Source organism: Artibeus jamaicensis, unplaced genomic scaffold, assembly GCF_021234435.1.
Source record: "Artibeus jamaicensis isolate MK-2021 breed Jamaican fruit bat unplaced genomic scaffold, CSHL_Jam_final scaffold_754, whole genome shotgun sequence".
Taxonomy (NCBI): Eukaryota; Metazoa; Chordata; class Mammalia; order Chiroptera; family Phyllostomidae; genus Artibeus; species Artibeus jamaicensis.
This window is the reverse complement of record NW_026522054.1, coordinates 4,027,457-4,047,941: the sequence shown is the minus strand read 5'-3', so window position 1 is coordinate 4,047,941 and position 20,485 is coordinate 4,027,457. Positions and strand designations below refer to the sequence as shown.

Below are 20,485 nucleotides of genomic sequence, written 5' to 3'. Positions count from 1 at the left end.
CAAAGTGACTGCACTGTCTTACACTCCCATCAGTGTCATTTGGGAGTTACCATTTCTTCACATCCTCACTGAGTTACTGTCTGACCTTCCATTACAGCTGTTCTGGGGGGCGGTATGAAGAGGCACCCCATTGTGGTGGTAAATGTTCTTGCCACATGACTGATGAAGTTGAGCATTGTTTCATGTGCTTAGTAGCCATCTGCATAGTTTCTTTGATGAGCTGTTTGGATTTATCCTTTGCCTTTGGATGAGGTTGGCTAATTGTTGAATTATGAGGTCTCCTAAGCGGTCTGCCTGCTCCTGTGTATCAGTGTTTGAACCTTTATTTACAGAGTTCTACCAGGTTAATGTCTCTGCATGGCATCATACCTCACTTACAAAAACTCCTGTGTAATCCATCACTTAGAGTTCAAACTCCCAAACTTGACATTCAGACTATTGCATGACGTGGTTCTACGCTCTCATAGCACCTTCAGTGCTGAAGAAGGACTCAGTTGTGTTCTCCTGTCCTTCTCCTTCTGGGTGCCCGTGTCTCGTCTGCTGTCTTTGCTCCCATCCATCCTGCAAGCCCAGAGCCTCCTCCCCCAGGAGTCTCCCTCCGAATCCTCCAAGGGGACTCTCTTACCTTTCTCTGACCTCCTGTAACTCTGTATCTGTTCCACTGTCCTGCTGGCCCATTTCCCTGACCTACCTGCCTGTACACCAAGTGTTGTTTTAGACATTTTAAATAAAAATGTTTCTCGCCTTCCCCCACCACTCCCCGCCACCAATGTCAGTCTGCTCTAGTTCTAACCTCTTCAGAGCAATCACCAACTAGGTACGGAGAGGTTTGTTTGATTTTGCATCTTGGACTTTCACTCTTCTTATCCCCCACCATGCGGCCAACATGTGCCGCACCTCCGACAGCGAGACCACGCGTGGCCTGTGGGTGGGTACCAAAGGCCGGTTTGCTTTACCTTGGCGTGTTCCTGGCTAGGTCTGTCCTTGGGCAAGCCACAGGCCAAGAAGAGCCCTGCAGGCCATCTCTTACATTCCTAACTCCAAATTTAGGAAGTTATAAAGCTAAATGAAATATTATTCAATTTTTTCCTCTTTTTCTGGTCAAATGCTTTAAAATCCTATATTACTGTAAAATATCTATTTTTGGTCAACATTCTCCACCCACTCCCCCTTCCCCCCCCGCCTGGGCCTTGTTGTGTGTGAACTGGCTTTGATTCGGCACGTAGGTGTGCACACGCGCAGGTGTGCATGTGTGTCTATGCGTCTGTGCACACCCACCACGAATGTTTGGGGAGCACCCAGATCTTGGCTCCTTGTGGTCCCTTTTCTAAAAACTGAAACTTGCTTTGGTTTCATTTTTTATTTTAGTAACCTTTTTCTTATAATAATAATGATGGTAATAAATATGTTACATTTGTCCAGAAAAGAGACTGGGAAACTCCCAGGGAGCTGTTGTGCTCTTAATATTTTGATGTTCAATTCTAGTCCTTTCTTCCTGATGCGTATATAATTTTCTTTCGGTTTCATACTTAAATTTTTTTAATACTTCATACTGATTTTAATACACCAATGTCTTCCCATTATTTTCATAAAATTACTCTTTATGAAAACATTTTCATGGCTGCATGGTGTTGTATTGAGTTGTTAAACCCGCCCCCTGTGATACACATGTAGGTTGTGCCTCTTCCTTCACAAATACAGAGATGGGAAGGATGCTGAGGCCCCTTTCACAGCAGGCCACCTCTGGTCAGAGGTGACAGCACAGTGAATGGGAGTCACGTCTGGTCCCCGGTGTCATTGGGTGAGCGTTAATGGTCTGACCCTCCCCTCTGCTTTCAATACCTGGTCTTTTCCCAGCAACAAAGCAAAATAAAAATAACACATTCCCCGCCCCCCCCAAAAGTGTCACTCTGACCACACAAATTCAGTTCACACCCTTTCTCTGTCTATACCTTTGCTTTCTGAGCCCCCAGCTTATAACTGAAATCAACTAGCAGCTTTGGAATTTAGCATGAAGGGAATTTATGAGGATATGATGATTAAGGATTGAAATGAGAGTCCAAGAGTGGAAAAGTCTCTCAGCTTGCAAGGTGACAGCCCTCCTCCCAGACCACAACAGAGACCAAGTCCACAAATGAAAGTGACCCGCTTGCCGAGGGCTCTGGCAGCCCGCACATGATCATATGGTCCCCAGAGCCCTGGTCGATCATATGCAAATATTGTTTGCATATTCATCAGGATGCCACATGGACAGTATAAGCTGCTTTAATTATTTTTAAAGGAGAAACACAGCCGTCTCTGGCACAGGCACCCACCGGCTCTGCTGGCCACCGGTCTGGAAATTATTTCAAGACAAACATTAAAGAGGAATGGAATCTGTTCTGCTCTGCCCTCTGCTTAGCAATTAGAAGTCACCAGCCTGATTTAGGATTTTTATTTCTGATTTATACTTTTACACTTTTAAAAACACAGTGACATAATATATTTATAGCTATGCAATTAATAAGCTACTCCTGAGGTATAAATAACAAGCAAGCTAAATTGCATTTTATGAAAATATAAAAGTCCCATGAAGCATTTCCAGAGAAGTTATGCTCATTTAATAATTAAGCAACAGGAATATGGAATAAGAATTTCATTTGCAGCCTGGTAATGGGCCTTAATTTTTTGCATTTTGTACTTAGAGATACAATAGGGAAATACTATTTTTCACCCAGGGGTATTAATGGAATAAATAAATTGGTGTTTATATAAGCTCTTGACTTTTAGAAGTCTGTATGTAATTTTTTCATTCATAAAGTGAGTGGGTTTTTAAAGCTAAATCTTTAAGTAAGGCCGTCAATATTCTCAAATGTGAAGCCATGGGAAATCAATCAGTCAATCAATCTATCATCTATCTATGTGTGCATGTATCAGGGTTTGGTTGCATCATTAAAATTCTTTGGTCTAGTCGAAAACAAAGTTATAGCTAGTTTCTTTAAAGACTAACTCTTTAGTCTGCTAACCCAAAGAATAAAACCCCCGAAACGACAAGAATTCTAAAGACCTAAGGAGGACTTGTGAAAGCCGCTATTCAAACTAAAATTAGGGAGTACTTCATACACAACTGCAATTCCCAAAGGAAACGATCACAAATGGAATAAAAACGGCATAAAGCCCTCATCGGAGGCCTGGGGCGTGGCCCAGATGAGGCAGGGACCAAGTCAGATCCTTTTAAGGACCCCGTCTCTGCGGGGAGGGTTGCGTGCGGTTTCCAGTCTGCTGGGCCTGGTGACTGCCACCCAGGGAGAGGGCCAGTCTGACTGGGTGGAGGTCTCATCCCATGGCGGAGCTCAGGGCTGTAGCTGGAAAGGAGGAGGGAAATCCTGGAAAGGAGAGAGCCACAGTGAGGCAGCCCTAAAATCCACATTAAATTTCCCTCAGAACCTCAAGCTACATTTTTGAATTTTGTATACATGCAAGAACCCAGAGGAGAGAAGCATCTAGAAGCTGGAAGAGTCGGGCAGAGACTTCAGCTGCTACCTCTACAGGGGAGCAGAGCTTGGAGCACACGTCCCAAATTAGAGGGGCTCAGCAAACACTTTCCATCGAAACCCCAGAAGTGCCACACTTTAGGGGTAAAGAGCAGGTCCCAGAATGAAGAGATTTTTCTTAGACCTAAGGGCAAAACCTAAGGAGAACCACTCTTAACAAAGCATACAGCCAGGCTTCCACAAGTTCAAGGTGATCTACCACTTACCTACCTGCCTGGTGGAATGAAATCAATACTCCCCCAAGAAAGGTAGTAGAATCTAGTGTCTCTATGCTGTAATACCCATGGTATTCAGCAGGCGGTTAAAATGTACTGGATCTGAAAGAGACAGGAAGATGTGATTCATTCAACAGAAAAATCGGTTAATAGAAAGTGACCCCCAAATGAGCCGGATGTTGGAATTAGCAGACAAGACATTTATATAGAGCAGCTGTTATAACCATGTTCAAGGATTTAAAGGAAAAAGAAGCAGGTAACTGGACACTATGTATGTGCGCTTTTGTTGGGAAATGCAGTATCTAAAACGAAGGATTCACTGGGTTGGCTTAACAGAATTTGGAACTAGCAGAAGCAAGGGTGGGGAACTTACCAAAAGATCACAGCCATTATCCAGTCGGAAGACTAGAGGGGTAAAGACTGACATAATGAACAGAGCCTCAGTAAGTTACAGGATGATCATGAATTCCCCAGTATTTGGTGAAATACTGACTTTTAGGTCCTGGAAATTCAGCAAACCCTAAGCTGAACAAATACGGAGAGAACTCCACCCAGGAACTCCACTGTCAAACTGCCGAAAACCAACAGTAAGGAAAGAACCTTCCAAGGACCCAGAGAAAAGAGACACTCTCCATAGAGGGGGACCCCTGTAGGAATTACCACTGACCTTCCGGAGAAGGCCTGGAGGCAGGGAACGGCATCTTTAAAGGGCCGAAAGGAAAGTAACTGCCAACCAAGAATCATAGGTCCATTTAAAACAGTCTTCCAACACAAAAAGTGGAATGAAGACATTTTTGGATATGCAGAATCTGAGAGAATATGCTGCCAGGAGACCCTCAGTGCAAGAAATGCTAAAGGACCTTCTTCAGTCTGGAGGGAAGTGACCCAGCAGGTTAGCTGGCTCTTTAGGAAAAAGCCAAATAAATACATGGGAGTCTTAGCCACTGCTAAATGGCTCTAAAACTCAGTAAATAGAAAAACCATTCATTTAAAATGTTCTTGTCTCACTGAAAGACAACAGATGGTTTAAAGTAAAAGTGATGATATCGCATCGTGGGTTTTATAATGCATGTGTGTCTACATAAACTACATCACAATGGCACAAATGAGGGAAATGAAATGGATACACTGTGGTGCAAGTGCCATATTCTGGGTGAAGCGGTACAACCTGAACTCTGCGTAGCCCATGATCCGTTACAGGTCCCTGTTACAATCACTGGAGCTAAAAGGATGAAAGCAGAATGATAAAAATAGTCCATTAAGGGGAAGGCAAGAGGGTCAGGAGTGAAGAACAAATAGAAAACAGGGACAATGGCAACAATGTGAAGCTCAATGATTTTATGTTAAGTGAAAAAAAACCACACTAAAGAATACACATTGCGTAAGTTTTTAGGGATAAAGAATTCAAGATCAGGCAAAGCTAATAGAAACCAGAGCTGTGGTTGTGTATTCTGGGTGGGGTCTGGTAGGAGGAGACAGGAGAGAACTCTCCGGACTAATGGAAATTTATAGCTTGAGTAAGGTGTAAATTAACTGGGAGTGTACGTTTATCAAAATTCACGTCATTGTACGCTTAAGATGCGTGCACTTCTCTGTATGTAAATTTTACATGCAGCTTTTGAAAGCCTCAAATCAAACTGCCTGGCGAGGTCTCCGATTGTAAACTTTGATCAACAGAGGGCGCTCCGAGCTCACCAAACACGCTTTAGGGACTGAGCTGCACGCGATGCAAACGGGACCAGCTCTGGCTTCTGCCTCCCAGGTGTACCTCGCGGCTCCCCAGTAGCTCGCCCTTGACACCCCACCTTCCCCACCTGCCCCGTGTCCATTTCACCAGGCCACAGGCTGCGTCTCGGCTGATAAGCGGCGCGCAGCTGCTGGCGGTGCTACGTCCCGCGGCACCTGCCCGGAGTGCAGCTGCGGCCGGAATCTGGCGTGGGCCTGCCTGGAAGCGAACCTAAGGTCTGCTCTTGAACCCAACGGCCCTGCCCCAAGCTCTGCTCTTGCCGTGATGGGAAGTCGGGGTGTAAAGCAAACTTCCGCACTGCTCCCTACGTCTTCCTTTTGACCCCCCAACTCCGCTGTGGTGACTGCGAAATATTCCCACGCAAGGGCAGCGGCGGGCAGGAGGGTGGATGGATGGCGGCACGAGGGAGGCACAGGAATTTTCCCGGAGGAAGGCAGGGTGTGCGTGTGTGCGCGTGTGTGCGCGTGGGGGGCGTTGCCCCGCGGTTCCAGCAGCCGGGAATGTGGTCTTGCCCCCTGCACATCGCCCACGGGAGCTGGCGACTGCAACGCCCCAACCCTCTCTGCGCCCTCGCCTACCCCCAGGCCGGGTCTCCCGGGCGCCGAGATGCCATTACACCTCACGTGATCCCCGCCCTGGGCCGGTCCTTCCAGAGGCGTCTCGCAGGGTGTTAATTAAAGGTCACAACAAAACAGACCTGCTGGCTTACCAGAAGAAATGTACTCCCGGGAAATGAAAAATGACACCCTGGAGCAGTCACGTGTGGAGCCCACATATGCCGGCTTCCTGCGCTCCTGGGCGCCGCGCCGGGGTGGGTGGGGGGTCCGAGGGGGGCGATGACCGGTGCTCCCCGGACCCCGCGGTCCCCAGGCGCGGAAAGACAAGGAAGGAGGGTGCCGAGGGGACCGGCCCGGCGAGGGCAAGGCCAGTTCGCACACACCCTCCTTCGCAGGCCCGCGCCGTCGCGCTGCGTGTGTGCAGCGCAGCGACTCCCTCAGTTTCCCCTGCCCCGCAGTGCCCTCTGGATCCCGGGCTCACCTGCCCCAGCGCCGGGCGGCTGGGCCCCTCGCACATAGGGGCTGGGCGGGCGGGGACCCCCGTCCTCCAGCTGCGGTTGGGAGGGTGGTCCCCTGGCCGGCCGGGGGTCGGTAGGGCCATTCCAGAAAAGGCTCGCAGGGCAGCTCTGGGAGAACAAAGGGCGGGGGGAGGACCTGGCATGTTTGCGGACTTGTTTGTGACTCAATCCCTTTTACCCGGCGTTTCAAAGGCAGAACTGCAAGGCTCGCCTGGAAGAGAAAGAACTTGGGGGCGGGGGAGGCGCGGGCACATTTCTGTCCGGCCCCGCTGGCTCGGCGCGGCCCCTCGGCTCCAGGCGCGCGCAGCGGTGTTTCATTAGAGCCCTGGACACGGGCCACTCACCGGGAACTTCCCCGCAAGGAGCGAGATTTACGATCCCCCACCCCCAGCAGGCTCTCGGCCTCTCAATGTCAGGCGGCAGCGCCGCAACCTAAAATGGAGCCCGGTCGGCGCGGCGGCGGCGGCGGCGGCAGCCAGGCGGCGGGGCCTCGGGTCCCCAAGCTCTGCGTTGCGCCCGGGCGCACACGCGCGCCCTGACCGGGGACGGCGCCTGGCCCCGCCGAGCCGCCCCTTTCCCTGCCCTCGCGCAACTGTCAGGCAGAACGGGCCGGCGGATATTGGCTCCGCGCGCCGAGGCTCCTCCCCGAGCCTGGATCTTTATATTTTGGGAGAATTTCTTTGAACTCAGTTACCAAGCTGCGTGGAGGAGACAAGTTCCCACAGCTGGCTCGCTGGCGGGGGCAAGGCGAGGGCTCGCCCACCTCCTCGGCGGCGGCCACGTGCCCTGATTGTAAGCCTCCTTTTCCCTGGTGGAGGAACACGGACTTACTTGGCCGAGGGAAATGCCAATTATCTGGATGTGACCGTGAAAAGGGAACGTGTGACTGGAGGCAGAAGAGGATGAGGAAAAGCAGTATTTGAAGAAAGGACAAACCGCCCGCTCCAAAGCTTTCTGCAAATTGGCGATATTACTTCTGGGGCCCATTTGATTTTATCCTTCCTCCCCCCAATTAAGAAGCCTTGACTCGAGGGCCAAAAGACAGCCCCCTATAACTGGGGGACCCTTCTGGGTCGGGAGACCTTGTGGATGTAGTGCTGCCGGAACATTTAGACACTCTCTTCTGGAAAAGCCACCATGAATTCGGTAGCTGGGAATAAAGAGAGGCTTGCGGTTTCCACCAGGGGCAAGAAATACGGGGTAAGTTGTGACGGGTACAAGGCGGAGAGGCGTCTTCAGACCCGCGTCGGCCGGGTACCCCGTTTCTGGGAACCACGCGGCGCTGCAGGGCGGCCCCGACTCTCCGCCAGCTGCAGAGGCGCCGCCGCCGGGCGTGCGTGCGCGGAGGCAGGTCTGCCCGCGGGGTCTCCCGCACACTCGCCTTGCCGTGGGGATTTTTTCAGTCCTCTGTGCCTCCCCTTCTCCACACCCCTAACTTTTGCAGCATTCCTTCACTTAAAGAGAGAGTTATGCCAAAAGGGAGGGTTTTCCATGAATTCTCTGCCGTTCCTTGGGATGTTTTCCCTGTACCTTTAGGATCCAGAGGGCCGTACCCCGAATGAATGAATAAAAACCAGAAGTCACAGCCACCTTACCCCCCCCCCCCACCCCTAGGATAGCGGCTTCCAGGATCTTGAACCTGGGCTCTTGCTGGGATGAGTGTCGGGTTCAAAAGCGCCGGGCTCTGAATCTATGGGTTCCCCCTGCAGATACCATTGCAATCCCCTGCGCGAGCCATCTCTGTCTCTGGCACCCGGGCGTTGGGGACTTGATTAAGGACAGTTAACCAGACAGATTTGGCCACAGAGCTCGAAGAGGTCCCGAACGCGTGCCGTTGGCGCTCGGCCGGGCCCTCGGGGGTGCGGAGACCCCCGGGAGGGTGCCCCTGACACCGGCGCGTCTTTCCCCGCAGGTGAATGAAGTCTGCTCGCCCACCAAGCCCGCGGCGCCCTTCTCCCCCGAGAGCTGGTACCGGAAAGCCTATGAGGAGTCCCGCGCCGGCAGCCGGCCCACCCCCGAGGGCGCAGGCTCTGCGCTCGGCTCGTCGGGAACCCCGTCCCCCGGCTCGGGCACCTCGTCACCGAGCTCCTTCACGGGCTCCCCGGGCCCCGCCTCCCCAGGCATTGGCACCAGCTCGCCGGGCTCCCTGGGCGGCTCGCCGGGCTTTGGCACCGGCTCCCCCGGCTCGGGCAGCGGCGGCGGCTCCTCCCCCGGCTCTGACCGCGGCGTCTGGTGCGAGAACTGCAACGCCCGCCTGGTGGAGCTGAAGAGGCAGGCGCTGAAGCTGCTGCTCCCGGGGCCTTTCCCGGGCAAGGTGAGCGCCGCGCCGCGCGGGCGGGCAGGAGGGCGGCTCCGGGCCGGGAGGCGCGAGCAGGACGTGGCGCAGGCCTTCCGCAGCCTCGTATCCCACGGCAGCTGCCCCTCCCGCGGCCGAAGAAGCCCTGGCGGCGCTGCGGGCTGCTCGGCATTCCAGGGGGTGCTGGCGCCAGTGAGCAGCTTCGGGCCTGGGGCTGGGGGCGAACCCGCGCGCCTCCCAGGACACCGTGGGGCGCAGAGCTTGGGGACCTTCCATGGCTTCAGGCCTCATCGCCCACGGGGGATGCCCCAGGTTACTTGTCCTGGTGTCCTCCACTCCGTAGGGTCCCTTTCTGTGACCCCCGTACCTGCCTGGCCGTCCTGTTGGACTTGCGCAGTGCTGGGAACCTCCCCTCGCTTCTCCGCAGACCTTTGCTGAGCGGCAGGCCGGAGACGCGCCGACACCGCCTCCCGGAGCCTTTCCTCTTTCCACCCCGCACCAGCAGGGCTGGCCCGCTGGTTCGATTTTTCTCCCCACCCCACCCCTGGCCCTTTGCAGAAACGTCCGTGGTAGAAGTAAAAAGCGCAGTCAGCGTTTCTCATTGCCTGTTTGTGGTCCTTCCTTCTTCTCAGGATCTCACGAACAGAAACACCCATTGGAAAAGCCAGCATTTCCCCCTAACGTCTGTCTGGGGAAGATGAAGGGGCGGTGAGCTCCTCGGAGCCGGCTACCTGCCCGCCTGCTCCCGCGCCCAGCTCGCTGGGTTCTCCATGGCAACCCTGCCGGCCAGTGTGTGCCAGGTGCCCCCAGAGTGCAACACAATGCGATTGTATTTGCGCTGTTGGGCCCAAGTGCTATCAAATGATAATATTTACTCTTGCACTTCAAAGAGTTTTTATCAGTGGTTAGAAATAGCAAGAACACAGTGGATTGCGGTGAGGTTTCTGATAGGGACTGTTCAGTGCTATTTTCTAATGTCCATTTCTGGGACTTGGAATACCATGATGTCCAGCAGTGGGCTTTAGGAACGCCTGCATCTGCTGGCCTCCTCTGCTCATTCAAATACACGCACGTGGATGTTTCCGTAGGCAAGGGTTAAATTAAATGCACGCAGACACTGTGGAATTCTCAGTGTGGAAAATTGCCACGGAGAGAATTGGTGTCGTGAATCCCGAATTTGTCTCAGGAGTAATTAACTTGTGCATTGTTGTCAGCACGACATTTTGGTGGTTTGATGACAGAACCAGCATGACACCCCAAGAATAAATCCCAGGGCTTCTAAAAAGCTTCTTTGACTCCTTCACGGTTACCCTGTTTCTTCACTCACAGGCTTACTTTTGATCGCTTATCAATATTCTTTGATTTCCTGTGTCATTCAAGATACTGTGTTAAGCACAGCAATGAAATATCAGGTACCCCCAGTTCTTGCCCACACGGAGCTTATATTCTAATGGATTATCCAGACATTAACCCCGGGATGTACAATCCCTAATTTAGTCTTCCACCGAGAAGACTGTGGAGTGACATCGTGTGAGCAGACTAGACCGTGTGGTACATGTGGGAGAACCTTGGTTCTTGAAGATATAACACCTGATATCCGGAAGTCCTAGCAAGTAGCAGCCTACCAGATCATCCTAGAACATTTTCAAGGAGCCGTGCTTACAAGAGCTCCTTGTTTGAATGCTCTTGTGCGCAAAGGTAAATCAAAATATATCCTTCTTACAAACATGGAGGAAGAGAAGGAAACCCAGATCAAGAAGAAACAAATGCTGAGACGTAAATCCATCCGTCGTGTTTTGTGGGGTCAAGTGCAAAGCAGGTTTTGGGTTTGGGGGACGCAGCCCGGGAAATTCATTCACAGGGCAGTTGGAGGCAGCTGGGTTATATTTGCTAGTTTCAGTCACGTGATGGAATAAAAGAGAAGCTGGGAAGCCGCTCTTGTTGTCAGAGTCCAGAAGGAGGGTTGGATGGGCCACACCTCAAGTGCTCTGGTCACTCCATGCTAACGGTCACACGGGATGGTTCTTGGTGCACACGGGGACGTCACACAGCGCCACACAGCTGCCTGGGGCTTTCTGTGAGACCCAGCACCATGGCGCTGACCTTTGGTACAGGGGGCGCACGATGAATGAGAACCCATGGTGGTCTGAGTTATTTTATCGTTAGTGCCAAGGCGTGGGACCTTGATTTTCACTGAAAACAGTCTGTGTGTCTCTGGGAATCATAATTTCAGTTGTTTTCATTTCAGAAGCGCTGGTGCCTCAGATTTAGGCTCACTTCTCATTGCACCTTTAAAGTTTGCAGCCTTTTAATCAAGTAGATGCGGTGTTCTCTTGAGCACCGTGCAAGAAGCCCATATCCCTGGGACAAGGCCTTCCTTCTTCTGGGAGTGGGATCTGTGGGCAAACTGTGGACCTCTGTAGCCCTCAGGCACAGAAGGAGTTAAGTTTCATCCAAACAAGAGATGTTGTTGTGACTCCCAGTGTGTAGTTGGCCCTAGAGAGTGAGAGTTTGGAGGATAAAGACATGTTTTTGAGGGGTAATTAGCAAAAGTCATCTTTGTAATTTGCTTAAGATGCTTAACTGTACTTAGGGAATATTTTCTTAAATAGAGTATTAAATGTTACTAGGTAGTATTAAAAGTCTCCCAGGCAGGCGTTTAAAAGTCAAAGGCAGACTAGCACATACAAGACGCTTCTCACGTTAGGATCATTTGGTTTTAGGTCTTTCTCTGCCACTGATTTATTTTGTGACATTGAGTCAATTAGTTTTCCTCTGGATTTTTAAAAAATATTTTATTTATTTTTAGGGAAAGAGGGAGAAAGAGAGAGAAACATTAATGTGTGGTTGCCTCTCACACGCCCCCTACTGGAGGCCTGGCCTGCAACCCAGGCATGTGCCCCGACTGGGATTCAAACTGGTGACCCTTTGGTTCTCAGGCTGGTGATCAGGCCAACTAGCCACACCAGCCAGGGCTTCCTTCTGTATTTTTAAGTTTCCTGCTGAGGCACAGGAAGGAAGAAACTGATCCACACCATTAGAATGGCGTATAAATTATTCTGGATAAGGTTTGAAAAGTGCTCCTGTTCTTCTGAGATGGGCATGAGTGTTGACAATAATTCATTAGACTAGATTCTGGTCGATTTATGTTTTACAGAGTTCAGGATTTTTCTTACAAAACAGTATCCACTTTCAGCTTCTAATTTCATCAGTTCATTTCCAAAATGTACTGTCCTGTGAGCTCTCGCGCAATGCCTGCTGGTTGGTAGCGAGCCCTGTTGAAGCCCCCCAGTTTGTCTCTGGGACAATCAGTTAAGTAGGGAGGCGAAGCGCTGGCGAGCCCTCACAGGGGTGTCTGGCTGCTCCCAGGAATTAGACAGTGGCTCTGGTGGCCTGTGGAGGGACCACCCAAAGCTTAGAAGGCACATGGCCACTTCATGGGAGTGGATAGTAGTGACAGGCAGGAGGTAGGAGGGGACATGGATGTGGGTGGAGCTCAGAGAGAAGGAAGAGGATGATGGATTTGGATTTGCCTCTTTCCGGAAAGAGGCAGAGACCAGAGGCAGATTTAAGAATAAAACAGGTGCAGCAGTGGCGAACTCACAGAGCCCTCTCCGAAGCCCTGGATTCAGCCTCTCCAGCAGCCTCACCTGGGCGAGGAAGGCTGCGTGCCTGGTGGCCGACTGGACAACACTCAATTTTTATCACCTCATTCGGTGAAAAAGGACTTACTGGGTTGATACCATTTCTTTTCCAGGGCTGGCAAGTGCAAGAAACAAAAAGAAAACATGGATTTGTAAGGTGTTGGGATTTTCACAGCCCTTTTACCCAGTACAGGCTTTCAGTGTGTAAATATAAAACCATTTATATCCACTGGCAAGAGCGTCTTTCCTGTTTTAAACACGGTCGAGGCACCAAGCCAGAAACAGGGGCCAAGGAATGAATCTCCTGTTTTGGGGCTGTCCGTGATCATTCTGATAGCTGCCACGGAACTTTTGAATCCACAGTGTGAGCCCTGCGAAACATCAGCCTACAGGAGTTCCCTGGGGTAAGGAGGAATGTTCCAGCTTGGAGAAAGGTTATCAGACATCTGTTCATTTCCATATCAATAAAAGAAAATCTCCTTTTATGTAAAAGAAAAAGGGGGGGGTCCAGAAAGACATTCGTATCTGATTTGTTCTCAGTCACATATTCTGGGTCCATTTATGCCCCAGAAATACCAGGAAGATTAGCCAGACATAGAGAGAAGTGTGGCCAAAAGTCACAGAGATGAAAGAAAAAATGTGTCGGAGCAGTTTAAAAACACCAAGCGTAGACTCTAAATAGAGCCCAAGTCAGTCTAGACGTGGAGATTTTATATATATATATTCCCAGCTCCAGAACAGGGGTATGAAAAAATAACTCTATTTAAAAGAGCCCCTAAAAGTTATTGTAAGACACTTTATAAATAAATGAAACACATTGCGTTTTAAATACTTACTAATTATGAGAAAGTTTGACATGAAATCTAAGAACACAGGACTATTTTCAGAAAACTCCATTTGAACCTTTTCCACTTTAGAAGTATTTGAAATAAAGGAACAGCTAACAGCAGATAATATCAGTACTGAATAAGTCCTGTAGCATTTATCATGAAAAATAATTTCTGGAACATTTTAGGAATTTCAGAAACATTCCTCGTAGACACAAGTGAACAGTAATTTCTCCTTTAGTAGGGCTTAGCAAGTTGTGGAATAATGGCATTGCATTCTACCCCACTTTTAATTGTGCGCCAAAAAGGTCATTTTTTAAAATAGTGACTTAATTCACTTTGTACAAATCCCTGGCCTTTAGTGATTTCTTCCACATTCACTACAGATAGGATTATTGCATTAGAAATATGATTTTTAAATGGCTGAGGCTACTCATTTGTCAGCATTGGGAAGGATAAAGTCAGTAAAAGGTGGGCAGCCTTTTTGTTGCTCTTTGGCGTCCCGGGTTGTACCACTTGTTATCTGGTAGAAATGGCGACAGAATAAGGGTGATTCTAAACGACTAACCATGATCAGTAGTAGGCGACAGGCACTGAGATGCACACATATGCACATATGTACACACACCAAATCTTACAGCAATATGAAGAGGAACCCCGAGTTTTTTCTTTACCCCGGACTCCTGCTGGCCACAGTGGTTCTGGTCACAGAAGGAAGCCAAGTGCCAGGCACAGAGGAGTCCAAAGACGCTTTTGCCCCCAAAGCCATTCAGGGTCACTGGCGCTCTGACTGCAGGAGTGGGAGAGCCCTGCTCCAGAGACCCGGTGACGGTGATTTTTCCCGGGCTCCCAGATGGTCACTTCATGTTCAGCCTGGGGGTCGGCGGTGGGAAAAATGCGTGAGGTCGTCAAGAGTCAGGGCCGAGTCATTTTCTTGGCTGGGATGAAATGGAGGGGAGAAAGGAACTTCCTCCCATTTAATCATCACTCAGCTGAGACTCCGTTGTCAGCCGTTTTTGAAACACCCTGCCCAGGGCCCTGTGCTGACCCGCAGCAGGACGACGCAGCGCAAGGTCAGCGGGGCGACCAGACTTCCGCGCGGCCCCATCCTGGCCAAGCCTTGCACACTGGCAGGGCTTCCAGGGGCCACAGCCCCTTTTCAGGAACTCAGAGCCGATTTCCTTGTAACTGCGGCCTTGAGCCTCAGGCCCGTCCTAGCATCTTTCGTTTTACGAGCCTGCTGGAGCTGCGGTCTCACCGGTCTTCCTGTCTGGAACGAGCCACCTCGGATCGCTCCTACATTTCCTGCACAATCAGAAGTGTGTCTGATTGCCTTTGGAAGTATTGATCAGAATGGGAAATCAGTGTCCATCCTTCTGCCCATTGCCGTTGGGCTGCCCCAGGCCCCGTCTCCATTCAAATAAATTGGATTTCAAGTCATGCTTACAGGGGTGTCTGATTTCCACGCCTAGGGTTTTAAAACTCCTTTTCATTATTTCTGTTTTAAGGGCAGAGCCTTATGTTATTCCCCCAATGTGAAGTCATGTTCTTTTATTACAGGTTGCTCCACAGGGTTAGACTTACAGGTGCCCCATCCAGGTTTTAAAGGAATTCACCTGTGTTTTCTTTGAGCATTTATGTAGATTCCTTTTTAATATTTAGATCTCTGATCCCCTGGGAGAGTATAGTTCTTCCCACTAAGTGACATCCTGGCTTGTGGACTGAGGTCTATAGATGTTTATAAAACTTAAGGGAAGTGACCATCAATTTCTATTTTATTTAGTGTTTTTATTCAGGAATGGGTGTTATATTTTGCCAAAGGTCTTTTCAGTTTTTAGGGAGATGATCGTACAATTTTTCTGCTTAGATCTGTCAATATTGTGAATTATTATCATTGATTTCCTAACAATGAACCATCCTTGCATTCCTGTAAAAAACTTCCCCCAATGTATTTTTATTTTTTTTAAAGATTTTATTTATTTATCTTTAGAGGGGAAGGGAAGGAGAGAGGGAGAGAAATATCAATGTATGGTTGCCTCTCGTGAGTCCCCTGCTGGGAACTGGCCTGCAACCCAGGCATGTGCCCTGACTGGGAATCAAACTGCGATCGTCTGGTTCGCAGGCCCGCACTCAGTCCACTGAGCTACACCAGCCAGGGCTCCCCAATGTATTTTTAAATGTGCTGCTGGGTTCAGCTTGCTGATGTTTTATTTATTACTTTTGCTTTCACATTCACTTGCCAGTAAGCATTTTCCCCCTGTTCATGTACCAGCTACAGTAGTACTACACCTGTCCTCAGGCTGTGCAGGCTGCCGGGGGGCAGCCCAGAAGGGTGGGGCTCCGGCTGGCCTTGGAAGCCCGAGCAGGGTTCATCCTGTTGGCAGGGTGACACACTGACACGCCGGGAGGAGGGAACGGCAGGCACAAGGCACAAAGGGGTTGTGTATGCTCAGTCCTCTTGGGCACCTGCTGCTGTGTCTTGTCACCATAGCACGGTGTGTGCGTGGGTGAGTGACAGGCTGGCAAGGTGTCGGGGAGAGAGAAGCTGAAGGGCCTCTCAGGCTGGAGATGCTGGCTGATACCCTGTGGGTCATGGGCAGCCGTGCCAGGGCTTTCAGGAGGGGAATGAAGTGATCAGATGCTCATGTAAGAGAGACTGCCCTGGTAGCGAGAGGAAGGGGGCCTGGGAGAAGCAGTCAGGGAGTGCAGGCAGGGGGCCCTGGCCTGAGTGGGAGCTGACGCAGGCCCGAACTGAGGCAGCAGCAGTGGGAAGGAACACCAGTTTGGGCCTGACCGATCTTGTACCCGGAAAGCCCATGGAGGGCGGCAGCTGAGCTACGGGTGGGAGGGAGAGGAGGCAGACGAGGCATTCTCCCAGATTTCTGGCCCAGGCAAGTGTCTGGATGGTGCTGCCGTTCACCGAGATGGAAAACACAGGCAGAGAGGGGCTTCTGTTATTGTGGGTCTGATGTTTGAGGACGGCTGTGGATAATAAAATTGGTTTGGGTTCTGTGGAGCTTGAAGTAGAATGTTCCAGAGAGGTGCAGCTGGGGCTCCAGGGTGGATTCAGAGCCCGAGACGTGGATCTGGGAGACATCACCATGAAGAAGGTGGTGGAATCCACAGGTGGGTGAGCTCTCCGTGGGGCAGGTGTGTAATGAGGCAGTGGACACCTGAGCATGGGGTGGGGGGACCCACTGACTCTGAAGGGAGAGGAGGCTGGAGGAGTCAGGAAGGTGGACCCAGGAGGAGAAGCCAGAAAAGGTGGGGGGAACAGAGGAGACAGTGGCGTCACGGAGACTGAGGGGGGAGAGAGCTTCGGGGGGGTAGGGACAACACAAGGTCAGGCGCCTTGGAGGGTCAAGGAGGTAGGGACTGAGGTTTCCATTGAATCAGCACATAGGGGCTCAGTGGGGATCTTTGTTAGAACATTCTGGTGTCCTGGAGAAAGTCCAGGAGCGGATGGAGAAATGAGGACGTCTGAGGCAGCATTTGAGTTGTCGAGGACACCGAGAGGTTAAGGGCAATCCCTTCACTCAGGCTGAGCCACCAGCCTTTCTGGGTCTGATTACCCCCATCTCTGCAATGGGGGCCTCAACAGCACCACACCGAGGTTGCTGTGGGGACCAAGTGAAGTTGTGAGGTGATAGGCAGCCATCACTTTCTGTCTTTATTCCAATGAAGCTGAGTTTTAGGAAATACCCCTCTCCTCCCCTTCCCACCCCTCTCTCCCTCACCTTTCCTTCTGTCGATGCCCAGACACCAAATGAAAAAGCAGCAGTTGGAGAAAATGGTACCACCCAGCTCATCTCCTTTGCTGCTCCCTCACCTGCAAGTGAATAAAGCATCTCAAACTATTCATTCGTAGGGTGGCTCCACAGAAAACTGAAGAGTGCTCAGTTGATAAAAACAGCCACCCCTGTGGGTAGGGAGGCCACGGGTGTGGACTGAGACGCTGCCACAGACGGAAACCCCCTCTCTGAGGCCCTGCGGGGGGAGGGGAGCATGGGGTGCTGGTGGTCTGGTGGATGCAGGAGAGAGAGCAGACTTTGCCCAGCGACTGCGCGTGCCGTGTGCAGATCCAGCAGCACCAGGAATGCAGGCTTATCTGCCTTCCAATCCAGTTTTATCCCTCTCAGACGGTCTTCTCTGCAGTTACACTCTGCTGATCCTATCGCATCAATTCCGACCAGACCCGGTGGAGGGGTCTGGAAATAAAGACACCCTCCCCCACTGAGAAGTATTTCCTGCACAAATCTCTGCTCCCAGAGCTGGCGCTGACCTGGGCAGAGAGGGTTCTTATAAAGTCGGATTTAGAAACCATCTGTATTCATTTGCTGCTGCATGGGTGAGCATAGAGGGAGGCTCCCGGCTAGAGTGAGTTCTTCTGATAAGCAGAACTGTCTAAATATATCTGAAGTGCGATAGACCAGGTCACTGCTAAGGGTCTTTTTTATCCATCTTTTCAACCTAATGGAGTTTAAGCTCAATATTGTTACCAGCCATGGAAAGCTCTTGGAAGAAGTTTTAGCTTTCTATACAGCATGGATTTGAAATCTTTGGTAGTTCTCACACACGAAAATGGCTTTATTTTTAAAGTGTGAACTGCAAACAATCACTTAGAGTCCACTTTGCTGCCACAGGAGTGAGAAGTGTAAACTTTCAATCATTCTTTATCTAATCTGAGCCGCTGTCTTAGATTTGTAGTTGCTAATTCAGGATTTTTCCTAAGATAACATAGGAACTCAAAGGGCTGGAGATTTTTCTGTATAATTCCCTCTTTTAATTAGCAGCGATGAGCTGCTGTGTTTTCCCGTGAAACATTATCATCTTCTATATGGTGGTTGCTTTCTTTAGAGTTGTAATCACTACTTCCCGACACTCCATTTCATCTAACTGGTGGTTTCATGCCGCCATTGGCGACCGACTTGTAACTAATCAGAAACCAACAACAACCACCAAAGTTGCTGAGCTGCCCATCCAAATGGTTGTATAGAAAAATGGACAGTTGAATTCAAGCAAACAACTGGCAACCACTATTGTTCAAGAAAAATGATCAGCTGCCTGGCTCAGCTGTGTGTCTTTCCACAGAGGGACGTCTTGATCTTGAACAGGGCAGCTGAGGCGGTGCCCTTGAGTGTCTTCTTCCCTGTGGTCCCACAGCTGTAAACTGGGGCATCACTTGTTTTCCACTAAGCCAGGCGATGGGGCTGGGCGATAGAAGGGGTAGGGGAGAAAGCAGAGGAATAAGATAGAGGGGACGAGAAGGAGGAAGGATGCCAGAGGGGAAAGGAAGGGAAGACAAAGGGGTGGATGGTTGGGAGGCACTGGAGGTTGCCGACAATCCCAGACGTTTAGGTTGAAAAGGACGGTTCTTAGGGAGGAGGCAGGTGCGGTCAGGGCTCTAGCACTAATTAGCATTGTGGTCTTGGGCAAGTCACCTCTCTGACTTGGGCCTTATTTTTCTATTGCAAACCAAGAGGGTGAGAGTTGGTGGTCTTTAAACACTTTCCAAGCCTGCATGCGAGTCTCTGTGAGGCTGGAGAGAAGCCCTGGGACTCTAAGGAGCTCAGTCTCTGCCCCCACATTCCAGAGGGATCTGTTTCCAGAGTCCAGGATGGATTCCTGGCTGAACCGAGAGCCGGAAGCTGTTCCTTTAGCTGCCACCTTGGTGGGACTCAGCCAGCCAAGGTGTGTCCCCTTGTTTGTCCCTCTGAACGAAGGTACTGGTCGGATCCTCATGGCCGACGAGTCTGTCTTTGGACTTTGGATCATAAATAGATGGACCAGATTCTTCCTGTTTCTTAATAAAGTGTTTACTTTACTGTCCTCAGTATTTGTAAGCAGAAATGAACTTGGACAAACAAAAGGACAATTGATTTTAGAAGAGCCATCTGGCAAGGAATGTTTGAGAACAGGCATTGTCTTATTCAGAAGACCACTTAAAGTTTGTTTTACATTTAAAAAAATGTACCATCCTGGTTAGGATTTAGAGATAATTTGCAGGGAGTTTGTCCTGGGCAGTAAAATAGGAACTCCAGACCCCAAGCATTCTATTCCTTGTTCCTAAAAAACATTCTCCATCTAAATTGTTTTCCCAAACCTTTTTAGGTCCCTTTAATTTCTTCTTCTTTTTTCTACTCCTTCACACGTGCGGACAAGGGCCCTCATTACTTAGACCAATATTTCTATATCCCATGCCCACGACTTGGGTGTGGAATCACCCCGTAGTTTTTGATACTGTGGTTTATAAATGAGCCAACCAGGTGGATGAAGTCACCATTGATTTGACTTTTCTGTAGCGTTAGCCCAGGGGACCCCTTTGGACTATCTTTTTGCTGTGGAACGTGTCCCTCTTACTTCAGCTATAATACTTTATATTTGTATTTTAGCCTAAGTACAGTTCAGGCAGCACAGATGTGAAAAGCAGGGCTCCGTTTGGCCTTGACCCGCCCAGAGCTCATCAGGACAGTTGAGAAGAGGCACAGAGTGGCAGGGATACCATTTACTGCTCCTTGTTCTCGCACCCGGGTCTCCGCACTTAGTTTCAGGAAGTGTTCTGGAGCCAGGCACCCCCGGCTGGGTATATTGCCTTTAGCACAACTAACCCTCCACGGGATTACGTTCTCAGATGCTGTCTCTTATTGCTCCTCTTGTTCTTGTTCCTACATTGGCTCGTGTAATTATCGGTGAAATTGCCAAGGAGAAGTCTGTCTAACTGGCATGTGCGTGCTTTGCGGGAACCCGAAGGAAGCAGAGTGGTAGGCAACTCCGGAGACATCCCGTCTCAGTTGCAGGCATTGTGAGGCCGAAGCTTTTATTGGAGGTCAAGGCAGCTAATAAAGCGGGCCGTGCAATTAAAGGGCATTCGCCAGAAGGATGCTAACGGTCTCCACAGGCTGAGAGTGGAGGAAAGGTTGACAGCTGCAACCCTGCTAATGATGGCTTTACGAGCATCTTTTGCAGCCGGGGTGGTAAATGTAATACAAAGAACCACGGTTTTATTGTGCCTGACCCGCCTCCCCGCTTCCTGTGTGAGGCAGCCTCTCGGGAAGGAAGTGGCTTGGTTGTGGCCTTTTTGTGGTGGTCGTCGGTGCTAATTTACTTTTTTAATGCAGTACTCGTGGTTATTAGTGATTCTCCATAAT

General features: G+C 50.3%; 1 protein-coding gene and 1 long non-coding RNA gene across 3 annotated transcripts in view; one reads left to right on the top strand and one right to left on the bottom strand.

The window, feature by feature from the left end:
* Positions 1–2,519: 2,519 nt before the first annotated feature.
* LOC128626578 (uncharacterized) lies at positions 2,520–6,159 on the bottom strand. 2 transcript variants are annotated; one of them, XR_008390543.1, is made up of 4 exons: positions 6,074–6,159; positions 4,917–4,970; positions 3,740–3,850; positions 2,520–3,365 (listed from the first exon to the last, which is right to left on the bottom strand). It is a non-coding gene; the product is annotated as an uncharacterized LOC128626578 (long non-coding RNA). The 2 variants fall into 2 exon arrangements; XR_008390544.1 differs by having other exon boundaries at positions 3,744–3,850.
* An 893-nt stretch (positions 6,160–7,052) lies between these two features.
* Positions 7,053–20,485, top strand: part of KIF26B (kinesin family member 26B) — a 385,937-nt gene continuing 372,504 nt past the window's right edge. The window contains exons 1-2 of the mRNA XM_037150905.2: positions 7,053–7,770; positions 8,483–8,884. Coding sequence (XP_037006800.2) covers positions 7,708–7,770; positions 8,483–8,884 — 465 coding nt within the window. The 5' untranslated portion in view covers positions 7,053–7,707. The remainder of the gene's footprint in view (positions 7,771–8,482; positions 8,885–20,485) is intronic.